Raw genomic sequence first — 15350 nt, 5'->3', positions numbered from 1 at the left:
CAATGAAGAACCCAGAGATGATGGACTTAAATCAACAAAAAAAAGGAAAATTAATGTATACATCCCATTATGTGAAAGGCAAGCTATGATGCAGATGATCCCCAAACAAAACATGATCATGTGTAGCTTACCAGACCCTCCCATCCGCAACATGATGAATCTTTTATTTAGCAATACTTGTCAATGCAAACAAGGTATCAGTGCCAAGTATGTGGTGTCCCTATGTATCTGCCTTCTCTGTGGGAGAAACACACAGACACAGCAATCTCAATTTTTAAAATCTTTACTGGCAGTCCAACAAGAGAATAAAAGTAAGGATAGACATGGGAGATATATTGTTCTTTATTTTTCTTTTTAGGAAATGGGGGCTTTCTATTTTAGCAGACTGTCACCATTTGCTTATTCTAAAGTAAATGGATGAATCGAAGGTTAATCAGCCTTTCTCAGCTGTCACCCCTCAGCCAGCCTGGGCACAATAATTGCTGTCTCCTCTTTGATTGACTATCTGTGCTAGGCACACTGGGCTACTCTATTTTAGTTTATAAATTACAATATGCTGTCTGTGTAAGTAAGCCACACACCATTTATATATCTTTATATTATATCTCTTTTTTAATAAGCTCCTCTATTCAAATTCTTATATACTGGTCTGGAAAGTAGAGTTTGTACTCTAACTTGGGGGACGGGGTCGGAGGATAATCACTGACTAAACTTTAGATGCCAGACCGATTTCCCTTCTCGTCCTTCATTGTTTCACTATCATCACTTGTAATTAAGTGTTTGTTCATTCTAATTATCACCAGTTTCTCCACATTTTGAGGCAAGAGACTGGTTCTTCTGATAGCGATAACAGGGGCTTCGCTAAAAACACACCCCGAAGAAACCCTGGCTACCAGACATGCAGGATACTTTATTGCAAGCCTACTAAGCTCTGGCCACCCTGCCCTTTTGCCATGCCAATAGATCAGTGAGTTTGGGTCCAGGTATACCTTTGTTTGGTTATCCAGATAGTCTTGGAGCATCTCCTGAATGGTCATTGGTGCAGCGGCTCTGCACTTAACTTAAGTCCTCCTGGATGAAATCAACCCATTGCAGGAGTTGGCTTTAAATTTGTTGCTATGGGTGTTTTGAGTAGCTGGCAATGACAATGGCTGCCGCAACAGAGACTGGAACCCAACAGCACCACCCTGTACGGAGGTTGAAGCCTGCACTTCAGAGTATTTTCCCTGGTCTCGAATTTGCTGTCATTCTTTTTCTAGACAAGTCTTGCAAACTAAGACATCCATTTCAGTAACAGGTATGAAAGTGGCCAGCGTTTTTTTGTATTATGGACTCAGTATGTAGTCTCTGGATGGACACAACCTCTTATTGCAGCCTTTGATTATTGTTCAAGAAAAGGATTATGCTATCCACCAAAGAAGCTGCTTCTTCACTGACACTGGCGAACATTTGTTCCACCTTTTAAACTGCTTTTGCAGCAGATACAACAATGGGATTGCTTTACTTATGTTCTATCTTCTTCACCAACTTAGGGTGTCATATTCTCGAAAGGAAGTAATATTTTTCATCAGGCACTCCACTAGCCCCCATTTGGCCACCTCCACTGGCATGGTTTTGGCAGCTACATCTGCTCTCCTCTGAGTAACATTATCATTGGTAGATCTGTACAGCTCAAACAGGTGTTCCAGCATGCAGTAGGTTATGTACCAGAGCTTTTACAGGCAGTTTCTTAGAAAGCTGAAGGATCCTCAACTGATTCTGGGGTTTGCATGAATGACTGAAATTAGTGAATATACATCAGCAGATGATAAGGATGTTGCTAACAACCTCATGTGTTTTTTAAAAAAAAGTCCTGCACAATTAGAGTGATGCAATGCCCAAAAACGACTCTGAAATATCCACTGTTAGCCATGGCCTTAAATATACTACTGTCAATGTCAGCAGCGACAAATCCAACTGTGAGACCTCTGGGTTTAAGCCATTCACAGACTTTGGTACTATACTTTTCCAAGATGTTTTTATCAGTATGCGATTTATCCATGACAAACATCGCAACTGTGCATGCTGCCGAATGTCCTGAAAAGCATGAACCGCAGTGAGACTAGCAGCTAGCCTGTGCCTAGATCCCTGTAAAGAGACCCAGTGTGATGCACATGTAATCTGTTGCTTAACAACTGGTTTACATGTCTGCCGTGAAGTGAATGGACTGAACAGAGCTCTGCTTCACAGCGTTGCCAACCAACTGCAGCACCTCATTATTCGGTGGGGAAACAGCCACTCTGGCAAAAAAATTACTGCTAGGAACTCTCCATTTTGGGCAGAGAGCCTCCACAAATTCTAGAAAGCCCATTTCTTCAACAAAAGAAAACAGGAGAGGGTCAAGCGCTAACATTTTAACCAGTGTCCATTGTAAAAACAGGCTTTTTCGTAGTTCATGTGGCATCCTTGATAAACAAAGCCTTAATAGTAGGCTGTTTTTCTTGTGGTACTACTGCCTCAAGTGGCCTATGGGCACCAACAACATTTAGTCTGCCTGGTTGCTTTGGGGACTGCTGTATCCTGCTGTGTCTAGTGCCATGCAGGGGTTGCTGCGGATTAGGACTGCACACTATGGGGGAGGCTGCTGTTACCATCCTCTTCTTCCTCCCCCTCCTGACTGCCTTCTTCCATTAATTCAGCTACTGGTTCTCGCTCACCACCACCAGCTATGCTTTTAAGGTGCTCTTCCTACATGATTGTGTGCTGCTTTTTCAAATGGGACGGTTGGCCTCTGGTATTGCACTGCCCACCTAGCTTACCACGACAAACTTTCTTGAGGCAAATGTAGCATGCAGCAATGTTATCCTCCTTAGCGACTGTAGGTTCGTCGGTGAGGGAGAGGAACGGCTGGATGTCGTCGGCATAGGAGACGATGTTGAGTCTGTGGTTTCTGATGATGTTTGCAAGCGGGCCATGTAGAAGTTGAAGGGAGTGGGGCTGAGAGAGGAGCCCTGAGGAAGTCCACAGCTGATCTCTATAGGTTTTGAGGAGAACAGTGGGAGCCTAGCTTCTGGGTTCGGCCGGTGAGGAAGGAGAGGATCCACTCTGATGCTTTGTCGCATGTGTTGGCATCGTGGAGACTAGTGCAGAGGGTGTGGTGGAAGGCAGTGTCGAAGGGGGCAGAGAGGTCAAGGAGGATGAGGGCTGCAGCTTCGCCTCGGTCAAGGAGAATGTGGCTGTCATCTGTTGTGACAAGGAGTGCAGCATCTGTGCTATGGTTGCTTCTGAAGTTGGATTGGGAGGGTTCGAGGGTATGGTTAGTTAATCTTGAATGTGTTGATGTTGTCTGGCCTGCTGTGGCTGTAGTAGAGGTAGAGTAGTAGAGGTAGAGTAGCAGTGGCTGCAGGTTTCTGGGCTTTTGCACATATGGTTACCGGTGGCGTTACTGGAACCACATGACTCTGAGCAAGTTGAATAGAAGTTATCTGTACGTCCTCTGTGCCACTCTCCACAGTGATGATCACTGGCTCATCGTCATCACCTTCTCCACTTGCAAGGCTTTGAGGAAGCTTTCCTTTGTCTCTTAGAAATGGCCTGAGTCCATGCCATGTCGAAATCATCGAAGTGGAGAGGGGGGGGGGCTTGCAAAAAGATGGGGGAGTGTTCTTTCTTCTCCTTGCTAGAGATCGTGACGCTGATGGGGGAAGAGCTGTGTTCTGAACAATATCTTGTCAGCAAGCACTTCAACCTCCTATTCTGCTCCTACATCCAGAAAATCACTATAACTGCAGTCACTGCAGCTCTGAGCGATATGTCCTTAGGTTTTGGTGGTGGGGTGGTGCTATTGATGCAGGAATTCTAGCCTCTTTCTGCCTAGAAGAGGCTGCAGCAGGTATGTCACGTTTCCTGAAAAAGGATAAGGATTTGATGCCAGTGGTGGCGCTAAAAACTTGTTTCTTCTCCTCTTCACTGGTCACTTTCTTTGTAGGAACCTCCTACTTTGGTGCCATCTTTGTAGCACTAGCAGTTAGCACTCTGCATCAAGAGCAGAAGCACTTACCAGTGGAGAAATCTGGTGTTACTGTCAGCTGATTCCTTCAGGAACTTTAGAACTATGTGTGATGTCTTCTGTAATACCTGCAAGCAAAGCTAAATACAAAAATAAAAAAAACAGTGAAACAGGGGTGATAAGAATCAAGCCAGTGTTAGACAAGTGAAGTCGCCATCATCTTCCCAAATGCTTAACAGTAGTGTACCGAAAACATGCATTAATTATTTTTTCAAATGACAACAACATTACACAGAAAAGGTTACTTTGTGTCCCTTCAGATGCTTGGTGGAAATTGGAACCCTACAGGAGGTAAAAGATGCAGGAAAAAAAAATCACCAAGCCCTAGGGTCTATGGAAACTCTATGGGAGGCAGGCAAAAATAAAATTTTAAAAATGATTACAAATCCAACAACACACTGTACTATTTATTTTTTTATTTTGAGTTCATTCGGTCTAGAGATCTAGGCCATTTTGAGTAACAAAAATAACAATCATACATGATAAAATAGTATTTGTTAAAAAAAAAACAAGATAACAATATAAAAACAGTAATAATCAGGACAGTAGAACAATAAGATCAACGAGACTAAGTATTTGGTTGTAGATAAAAAGTACAATAAACAAGACATGGCTAAAATGTTAAGAATAAAAAGGATAAAAGCTAGGATGTAAAATTCTGTCTAACATACCAATGTGTGCAATTGATTTCCCGTAAGACCTGACCATCGTCAATCCTCATATAGAGGCAAAAAATAACAGTTGAGACTCCTTCTGTCGACTAATGTCGGGATGGCTCACATGCCTTTTGAAACAATAAGCCAACGCCGGATGCACCAGGCCTCCGCTAAAAATTTGGTAACTGTAATAGCTACCACGGAGGATGAGTTGTATGTACAGATTCTGGTGGCGTTTGCTCTATCATGTAATGGCATATTTTTGCAGAGGGGAATGATCCACCTCCCTCTGAGACTTTTATACAGAGGGCAGAAAAATAGTATATGCTCTGTTGTTTCTTTACAATTTTGGCAAGAGATATACTACAAACAGCAAAAAGACGAGCACAAATAAATATATCAGGAAAAAATAAAAATAAAATAAAAAAAAAGTCATAGGCCTCTTCTAGCAGTGGTTCTAGAAAAAAAGCTTTTAAAAGTGGAATAAAGGGAATGAAGCACACACTCGCAGCACAAAATGGTGGAAGCTAGCTTATCCACCACAAGGCCACTGAAGAAGTCATAGAGGACAAAGACAAAATGGCCACCATACACCATACTCTCTCTTGCTAACCGGCTCCATAAAATTGTGGTTGCCATTGGCCAGCAAATAAAGAGGCATAGAGAACAAAGACAAAACTGCCACAGTGACCACACACACGGGCTACTCAAAATGGCCACCACTGCATGGCCAGCAAAGAAAAAGCACAGAGAAAAAAGAACACACAGCAGCCTAAGGCAAACTCACACACAGTGGCTACACAACATTGTCACCGCCGCATTGCCAGCAAAGAAAGGGCAAGGGAAAAAAAGAACGCATGGCACTCTATTGCCAACAAACACCCTTTCTACACAAAATGGCCACCACCGCATGTCCGGCAAAGAAAGGGTATGAAGAACATAGAATATGGCAGCCTACGGCATTGGCAAGCATACACATTGGCAAACAAATAAACAAAAATACATCAAATAATAGCTGGTGCTCATCAAGGCTCATGGGGACTCTATAGAAGGAAGGCAAAAAACAACAAAAAACAAAAACAAAAAAAAATTGTTGTTGAGTGACCCACCAGGCCCTAGGTCCTATGGGGACTCTATGGGAAGGGAGGCTGAAGGAGGTAGGCAGAAATAAAACAAAATACATTAAATAATTGCTGGTGAGTGACCCACCAGGTATAGGTTCATTGGGCACTTGATTGCAGGCAAAGGGAGGCAATAAAAAAAATATTTAAAAAGCCAACAACACACTGTACTACAATCAGTCACAAGCACAAAATAAATATATCAGGTTAAAAGAAAAAAATAACAAAAACGTCATAGGCCTGTTCAATCAATGGTCCTAGGAAATGGTTTAAAAGTTAAATAATGCAACTGAAGCACACACTGGCTGCACAAAATGGTGGTAGCTAGAGGACCGTGGGCAATAAGAAGAATCTAGCTATGTTATACAAGTGAAGTCGTCCTCCTCATCATCACCATCCCCCCAAATGCTTAAGAGTAGTATACTCAAAAACACACAAATTATTTTTTTCACATGACAACAACATTACCTAGAAAAGGTAACTTTGTGTTCCTCCAGAGACATGGTGGGAAATGAGGCTTAGAGAACAAAGACCAAATGGCCACAGAGAACATGGCCAGCACAGAAAGGGCACGGACAAAAAAGAACTCATGGTAGCCTAAGGCAAACACACATTGGCTACACAAAATTGTCACCACCACATGGCCAGCAAAGTAAGGGCAAGGGGAAAAAAGAATACATGGCACCCTATGCCAAACACACACAGTTCCTACACAAAATGGCCACGCCTCATGTGCAGCAAATAAAGGGCATGAAAAACAAAGAACATGCCAGCCTATGGCATTGGCAAGCACACACAATGGCAAAAAAATAAACACAAACATATCAAATAATAATAGCTGGTGCTCATCAAGGCTCGTGGGGACCCTTTGGGCGGCAGGAAAAAAAACATCATCATCATCCCAAATGCTTAACAGTAGGGTACCCAAACATGCATAAATTATTTTTTCACATGATAACCACATTACACAGAAAAGGTTACTCTATGTCCCGCCAGTGTCTCAAAGGAATGACAAGAACAGTTTTTCATTGACCATACCAAATCATTGCTTGTGTGCCTCCAACTTCCACTTTGATCAACTGACCAACAATCCATTTTGTTCTGTGATTTCAGCAGAACCAGGGCTTGGTTCTTAAGTATGCTACACTGCCTGTACTCACACCGATTAAAGAGTTGCAATGTGTTTATTTGTAATTCTTTCTAATTAGGTCAAACTGTCAGTAGCTGTCCACTGCCTCAATATACATAGCTATTTAAAAATACCCTGTCAAACTACCAGGTAGTTGTTCGAATCAGAGGAAAAGAGAAAGACAAAGATGGGGTAATGAGATATTTGGTGCCTATGATTTAGACTCGAAGCAGCAAGCATTATACAGTTCCTGCAGAGTGGCTAGGACACTGCACAAGTGCACTCTCTGAAATACTGAAGATGAAGGGGCATCCACAAAACAAACCCTCCAGTGTACTGAAGGCTGTCCCAGGACTTCACAGCACTGCTCTGCCCTCATTCAGATCCATTTGCTCTAAGTGAACATCATTTACCGCACCATCTCATCAACTCACACCGAGGGGCACACATCATGTGACGTGAAAATAAACAGACAGGGATTTGAAGCTGCCAACAGGAACATCCCAATTACTTACAAAGCTTAGTACGATGACCAAGTGAACAAACCTTAGTTGCTGATAAATGTAGCACAGGATTTGAGTTTAAGCAAGACCAACTTATTCTTTCATCCTGATGAAATCAGTAAATTATGTGCCATTAATTTGAACAATACGTATACTTGGTATTTCCAGTCATGAAAAGACTAAAACGTGTTTTAAAGAGCTACATTTATAAAAGATTATCATTATTAAAATAACAGTTCATGGATACGCATCCAATAAGGTCTGAAGTGATTCTTGTAAGGAATGCAAACCATGCTGCTGCCGCACCTGTACAGAAGATGTTTTTCACCTCTGTTCCAAACATGTGCATAGCACACAGACCTATGTCTGTCACACATTTCCTTTAATCGGCTAAAGGGGGGATCAACTTTTGTAAAGGCGAATATTACACGCACCTCTGGGGTGTGCCCGGTGGGCAATTCTCAAGGCTGCAGGGTTGGTGTGAATACCATCTGCGATCATGCCATAAAACACTCTTCGTCCCTTTGGAATTCGATCACTTGTTAGCAGTCCCACAATCCCCGGATCACGATGATGGAACTACAGGGGAGCAAATTGAAAGAGGCTGTAATAAAATGACTCCGACATCAGACCACTGCTACAAAGAAGCTCGCACAGGCCAAGAGAACATTTATGCTTCTGCTCAAACACTCACAGGTAACATGGCGTTAAAGAGGTGTGTAATAAAGGAGGCTCCATGTTGCACTGCTTTTTCTGCCTGGGCCAGGTTCGCTATTGAGTGACCTGTGGGGCACAAAAGGCATTAACTGATGATGTAAGCGAGCATTGCACCATTGAGTTACAGTCAAACTAAGTTGACAACACTACCCCACTCTCATATTCCATCCAGAGTACCACAGTAGGCATAAGAATTTCAGTGCCTCAAACAATCAGTTCCTCTCGGGAATTCTGCCTAACAGACATGGAGAACCAAATACCCTCCAACTCATCTACCTTTCTTAAATACACTGCAATGCAGGTTAAGTAAACTGGAAACTGACAAGCTTCTTCAGTTGATACAAAATTATTGTAAAAAATACAGAAATCGCAGCCTTAAGCATGTGAGGTTTCAAAAAAGTAATAGTAAAATACAATCAAAACCAGTCTCATCATTCCACAAAACTGAGGCCCTCATTATGAACATGGCGGTGTTAACCACCGTGTTAATGCTGGCGGTCATTCAACTGACTGCCAGCCCCCCTGAGACCCTGTCGGCTGCATAAAAAACATTCTACTGGGCCGGCGGGCGGAAACATTGTTTCCGCCCGCCGGCCCAGCAGAATGCATGGCAGGGACATTGCCGGCGGGTCCATGCCTCTGTGCGGCAGGTGCAGCTGCACCCGTCGCGCAGATCACAGCCCGTAAATCGGGCAGTGACCTGTGCGATGGGGCACAGCACAGGGGTCCCAGGGAGGCCCCAGAGAACCCCTTCTGCCAGCCTTTCCCTGGCAGGGGAATCCGCCAGGGAAAGGCTGGTGCTAGATGGGATCATTATCCGAGGGGCAGCAGCGCTGCCCTGTCGGGTAATGATTCTCTCTACCGTCAGGCTGCCTGTCGGAGGCAGCCTGGCGGTGTGTGTTCTTTATATGGCCGTTCAGCCCGCAATGCCGGTGGCGATCTTTTCACCCGCCGCCGGCATGGCAGGCTGAACTGCCGGGGATCATAATGACTCCCTGAGTGTCCTAACCATCCTGTTCCTATCAGGCACAGATGGAGACATGCATAGGCAGCTCCTCATATAATCAGGGCAGTATAAAAAAGCAAAATCTAGAAACAATCAGCCTCTTTATATCACACCTTCCCTTGTACAGGTGTAGAAAATCCCAAGACCCAAATCTCAGTGAACAATTGGTCTCCAGCATGCAAATGTGTTGATAAACAGAAAGCTAGATGCTAGCATGACCCAAAGTCCTACAAATAGATGAACTAGTTGTGTCCACCCCAACATACCCCATCTAGATGTAGGCCGTCACAAACTAGACTCACCATGGTGCAAACATGTGATACTGGTTCCAATTAGCCTGCTTTTCACAGACACACTACTGTATGAAAACTTCAAATTCAGGTTTCAGACTAGACTGTTTCTTTAAGGAAGACATACTGCACAAACAGAAGAGTTTTCATTGAATGTTATATGTATTCTCAAATTCACTAGATACCATTTTACCATTGATGGTCACTGCAGATACCTTGCACACATCCACTAAACAAATGATAATATTTAACACATCCTCACCTAGTGAGACGCAGATCCCACGCTTAGCCAGTTCAGCAATCACCTCATTGCTTCTCTGAATCTCTGGTGCTAGAGTCACGATACTCACACCCTCAAGACTACCATAGGTAGCCAACAGGTCCTGAAAGCCCCTCTCTTCAAAGGTACGCAGACAATGTTCAGGGTGTGCTCCCTTCTTTTCCCGGCTAATAAATGGCCCCTCAAGGTGGGTTCCTAACACAGGTCCAGATGGTAAGGAGAGAAAAGCAGAAAAAAATAAATTAATAAGTACTAACAAAAGCAGAAGGTTCAGAAATTAAGTTCTGCCTGGAGTGCTGGACTGGGGACAAAAGGTGACAGTGTTGCGGGAGGATGCTTGACTGCAGAAGAAAAGATGTCCGCATTCAGATTTAAAAACTAGTCTGGATGGGAACACTTAGCCTCTCTTAAGTTTGACTTTTGATTGCCACTTAAACAGTATATACTACCGTCCACTTAGCAAATGCTTTCTACCCTAGCCAAATAGAGCAATCAGTTCAAGAAAGCAGCTTTTTGTAGATACTTCAAACAACATCTATAGACATTTAAAACAAGATTTTTGAAAATAACTTTAAAATTCTTATTTTCTAAAGCTAAGTACACAACTTCCAGTTACACATATATATGAAGTCGTCCCTTAGGGCTGTGGGAAAGAGGATTCAATTTTGACATGAGTTGTGACCAAGTTCTCTCAGGATGCAGACAGGCAGCCAAACAAAGGAAAACAGAGCTAATCAAAGAGATATGATTGCGTCATCTTTGGTTACTAGTTTCAGCAGCAAATCTGTATGAAAGAAGAAAGTGTGCTGTACATGTGTCACAATTTATAAGAGTACAGGTAAGAGAAATTAAGGTCACAGTAGTAACTAACCACTTTAAGCACAAAACAGAAATATTATTAGCCATTAAAGACTGTATCAGTGAAAATAAAAGACACATCTAACCAAGTATTCCCATTAAAAGGGAAAAGGTGATGAGATAAACGACAGCAGTTTTCATGGATCATTGTAGAACCTCAAATCAAATTGGTAGCTGTAGCTAGTGAGCAGTGACCAAGCACGGAAAGGAATAAGAACTGTTGCGGTGAAGAATGCAGAAAGCTGATGCAAGACATTCATTTGAACCAGTCATGGGAGCAGTTGAACAGCTTCAACTTTATCAAAAGTTGTAGAAATGCCCATTAGAGCCAATAGGTCAAATCTCCATCTGTAGCTGTTGAACCATGTCAAAGTCAGGTGCAGTCTATTTCAAGTCCATATCTAATCTTCTTTTCCTATATGTGGCTAAGGTGGTTAAAATTCAAAAATTTGAGGCAGAGTACTGAAGGTAAAGCTGAACTGAGCCAGATACTTATCTATGAGTCAGTTGGTTCTAGCCTCAAGATACACTGAGTTTTAGGCTATGTATCTGTCCAAGTGCTGTGAAACACACGGAGGTGGGTGTTGCAGTCTAAGGTAGGACGCTAAATGTACCCACAAATTGTTTAGGTGTGTTTAAGGTCTCTTTTGACTTGCACCTAGGGATGCAATCCCATGATCATGAGATGACAACAAATAATAATGAGGTATCATGGCCCTGATTCTTTTTAACTTCTCTCCATTGACCCTCAACTTACTGATAAGCTGCTTCCAATAAATGATGTGGTATGATAGCTGCAAGCTGTCTTTCTTCCTCCTTTTTACTTCTGACTTCACCTATGGTGTACCCCAAAGGCCTTTGACGTTACCCAGTCTATTCAGTGTCTAGGACTAACGTCTGGCTTTCCTCATCCAATCCCATGCCTTACACTTTTAAGTATATAGTAATAACAGCCAAACACAGTGGATGAAGCTCAATTATGAAAAAGCTGAAATTATAGGCGTCAGTCACAGTTTGTGATAATCCACCTTTTCACTGTGAAACACTGTTTGTTGTCCGTCAGTCATAATTGAAAATATGATAAGTAAGATGCATGTTGAGCATTCCCTAAGTTACATCAATAGCAGGCTCTCATCAGCCTTGCAAGAAAGCTATAGAGTTGAACTACCTAAATTGATGATTGATCAGGTTTAACATAACCAAAATGCAACTGAACCAATGTTTCACCATACATTTTAGGGTGTCGGCCCAGCTTTCTTGAAGAACAAACTTATGTCCCACGCTTCTTCCCAAGTCTTGCATTCAACCTCCCAACGCAGATGATATTTCAAAGTTTCAAAGACAGCAGTAAGGTGGCTCATTTATTTCTAGTGTTGATGCTTACCGCTTAGAGCTGTCTGCCATACATTTTTCACTATACAAAACGTCAATCAAACACAAAAACAAATCTGTTTCCAGGCAATTTGTATGTTTTTTGCCTTTGATACTCATGGATGTCTGTTAGACTGTTGCTTTAGTTAACCCTGGTGCCCAGAAACTCGGGCAGGTATGCTTACATTTTCCTAATAAATTTGCTGGGATCGCCACCCAAAAAGAAAGACATGGATTCCTCATTAATGCACCAAAAAGAACATGCAAACTCAAACAACAAGGTGTTCAGACAGAGAATGTTTCTCTGCATGGTTCTTCAGAAAATGCACACCTGCCTCAAAATAATGATAAGCGAGCTGTAGTGTTTTCTGACTCTCCCCATATGTGTTTTAAACAGCATTATCATTGTTTAAGATTATGTCAAACAAATAAATCTTTTTTATTCACTCTGTCTGTTGGTAACTTTCTCCAATATTAGCCCTGGTACCATAATTATCACCTACCACAGACAAGTGGTGTAAAGTGAGCGTAAAACTTTATTATTCCGATCAAAAGTGCTTTTAAATTATCCCACATAATATCAATAGATACAGAGTCATCATGGACCTAAAAATAATTATCTTCTTGTGATAATTCATTTTAAATCCCAGCTTTTGTAGCCATGTTTGCTTGGCTTTTCCATCTTGTGGATTTCTGACCCCTGGAGTGCCAGCTCCTAGTTCAACAGGATTTGCATAGCCTTAGAAATTTCAAACATTTATCATCTGAACATAAGAAATATTAATAAATGGTACCTTATAAATTGGCTGAATGAACAGATGATCACCTCTGTATAGCGACGTGCCTCTGTGCAATGAGGATTGGGAGTACACACTTTCTCTATATTGCCAATTATTCTACTACATGCTTTTCCGCTATCTAAGTCATTTGCTGATGTTAACTCTTTCAGTATTGTTCTGGATGCATGTTAGAGGTTCCTGAAACCCGACCAGAACCGCAGACAGCTTGCCTGTGTGTTCTGAATTGGGAACAGTGGAGTAACAACTTGGAAGCATTATAGACTCTATGTAGGCCCTGCATAGCCGGGTCTACTATTTTCTAAAGTATTTTTTACAATAACTTTAGTTTCGAGGCCCTTGTAGGAAACATAGAAGCTTTATAGATAAGGGAACTGATGAGAAGCTGTACTGCTTTGTCCTGGTATTCTTCCTGGATATTCTTGTGTGTTTCTTCTCAGTGAGCTTAACAAATATGCAAGTTCACTGTAATACTTCTGTTTTACAGTTGTGAGAGCTGAATCATAAAGTTGAGGAGTCATACAATGTGCATCTTTCTACTTCTGTCACCTCAACCTCGGCTATCTTTAGACCGCAAGTGATGGCAGCATAATCTATAGTCTGAGACAGGCCTTTTTATCTATATTCCCGCCGAGGGACCACCTATCTGAGTTTTCCCCAAAGATAAAGTCTAGAAAGCCAAACATAACGAGGGATCCTTTATCATTATGGAGTTTAAACAAGAGAAGGGGAAAGGTAACAGGAAAAAGACTCTCTCTCTCTACAACTATAGAGTCCACTTGCCTCTATATTTGGTGTGCTACATAAGATAGTGGCCACATTTGTATAAAGCTACAAATCTCCAGCTTGCAGGAACACATCACCTCTACCCCATCCTGAAAACAACGGTCTCAGAACTGGGATGGGGGATGGTAGTGTATGAGGCCCCTTGGATGTAGCCGCTGATCCCCTGACAATGCGCAATCTACCACACACCTGCTGGAGAGCTACATTTATTAGGAAATGGCTTCCTCTCTAGGGGCTATTCCACATTCCACTGGAGCCATCTCAAAAGTGTCTCAGGAGTTGCTTCCAATCAGCATGGCCAGACAATGAGGTGAAAGCGTATAGTCATCCCTCTCCAAGACTTGAGGAGCCCCTAAGGATTTTAAAATTGCAGACCAGCTAGTTGGCCAAGGCTGGCCACAACAGAAAGATAAATACTGGTCTCACCGACCAGTAGGTCATTCAACATTTTTATTTGATGACCAAAAAGGGCCTGCTGTATGGAAGAAAACACAGAAGGGCCAGAAGAGGGAATGCTGCCACCATTGCCACTTCCACCCCAGACTAAGCCTACCTTTGGAAAGCATCTGCAGAGCGACTTTGCTTTGCCTGGTGAAGAAAGAGAACCTAACTGTATGTTAAAATGTTGGAGTGACCTGTTTTACAGCCAGCAAAATCTCAGCTGCTGTAACACCGGTATGTGAGAGCCTCAATGGACTGAGTCTACAAGGAAGCAAAAGGTTTTGCCAGTCACCAGCTCAGTTGAAGCAGCACTGAGCAAGATAACATCTGTATCCAGAAGAGGCCCCCATCGACTTCAGCTACCAAGAATATCAGCAAAGAAAAACATCTAATTTCTACCAAGGTAATTCAATTTACCCTGGCTCTATCTGCATCTGTACACAATGAAATTAAAGTGTTTTCTTTTACCATACCTGTAATTTATCAAAGTAATGTTTTACTGCACGTTAACTTTTCCTACCGCATGTCTCCATTTCTGAGATCAAAACAGTTGCTCCTGGACACCAGTAACATGAAATTTTGCAAAGCATCTGGCTCATGCAAAACTGTTTATATATTTGTTACTGATGAAGGCCATCTACTAATTCTCATGAGCTCAGGTGGGCATCTGCTTGTATTCTCAGTGAGAATTTACTCATGTGATTGATACTAGAAACTATGTTTGTGTTTTGCCTTCACGCGGGGAGCTTGTCTCCATTGCTAGCGTATTTTCTGAGACTCAGCCTACTAAGTTTTTCAATCAGCACTCTTCACACTCAACCTAACTGTGAGACGGAGTTTTCTTGAAGAGAGCATTCTATGTGTAGATCCTTAATAAAAGACTATTGTTGGTGTTCAATTCTTCCATCATTCCAATGATAAGCTATGTAAGTGTAAAACCTTTACATCATTACTTCCCAACACGTTTGTTTTACAGTTAACTCATTTTAGCCAACTGGGTTAGGGCATCATCATCACTTCAAAAACTATGATACTCAGACTGTCTCATGTAACAAAGATGTTCGGTTCTCTGCTGACAACTTCTGAATATACATGTTGGAGGTTGTCTCCAGGATGACTGCCAACTCCATCAAGTTAAACGATAACAGTAGGAAAGTGGGGTATTATGCTATGAGGCTGGTTAGGCTTCACTGTGCAATTCCTTAACATTACCTCCAATAGGTCCTTTGGAATCACACTAATAAATCTCTAGCTCTGTCATGGTAGTGTGGCACAGAGCAGTCAAGCTTTACTAGAGAAACATGTGTTAAGCATATCAGAGTACCAACATGGACGATAAGTAATTGA

General features: G+C 42.2%; 1 protein-coding gene across 1 annotated transcript in view; it reads right to left on the bottom strand.

The window, feature by feature from the left end:
* AMDHD2 (amidohydrolase domain containing 2) overlaps window positions 1–15350 on the bottom strand; it is a 339455-nt gene that overhangs the window by 182230 nt on the left and 141875 nt on the right. The window contains exons 6-8 of the mRNA XM_069210515.1: window positions 9733–9945; window positions 8152–8240; window positions 7892–8036 (exon numbers count right to left, since the gene is read on the bottom strand). Coding sequence (XP_069066616.1) covers window positions 7892–8036; window positions 8152–8240; window positions 9733–9945 — 447 coding nt within the window. The remainder of the gene's footprint in view (window positions 1–7891; window positions 8037–8151; window positions 8241–9732; window positions 9946–15350) is intronic.

Source organism: Pleurodeles waltl, chromosome 10, assembly GCF_031143425.1.
Source record: "Pleurodeles waltl isolate 20211129_DDA chromosome 10, aPleWal1.hap1.20221129, whole genome shotgun sequence".
NCBI lineage: Eukaryota > Metazoa > Chordata > Amphibia > Caudata > Salamandridae > Pleurodeles > Pleurodeles waltl.
The sequence above is the reverse complement of the archived record's forward strand: the minus strand, read 5'-3'. Positions and strand labels throughout refer to the sequence as shown.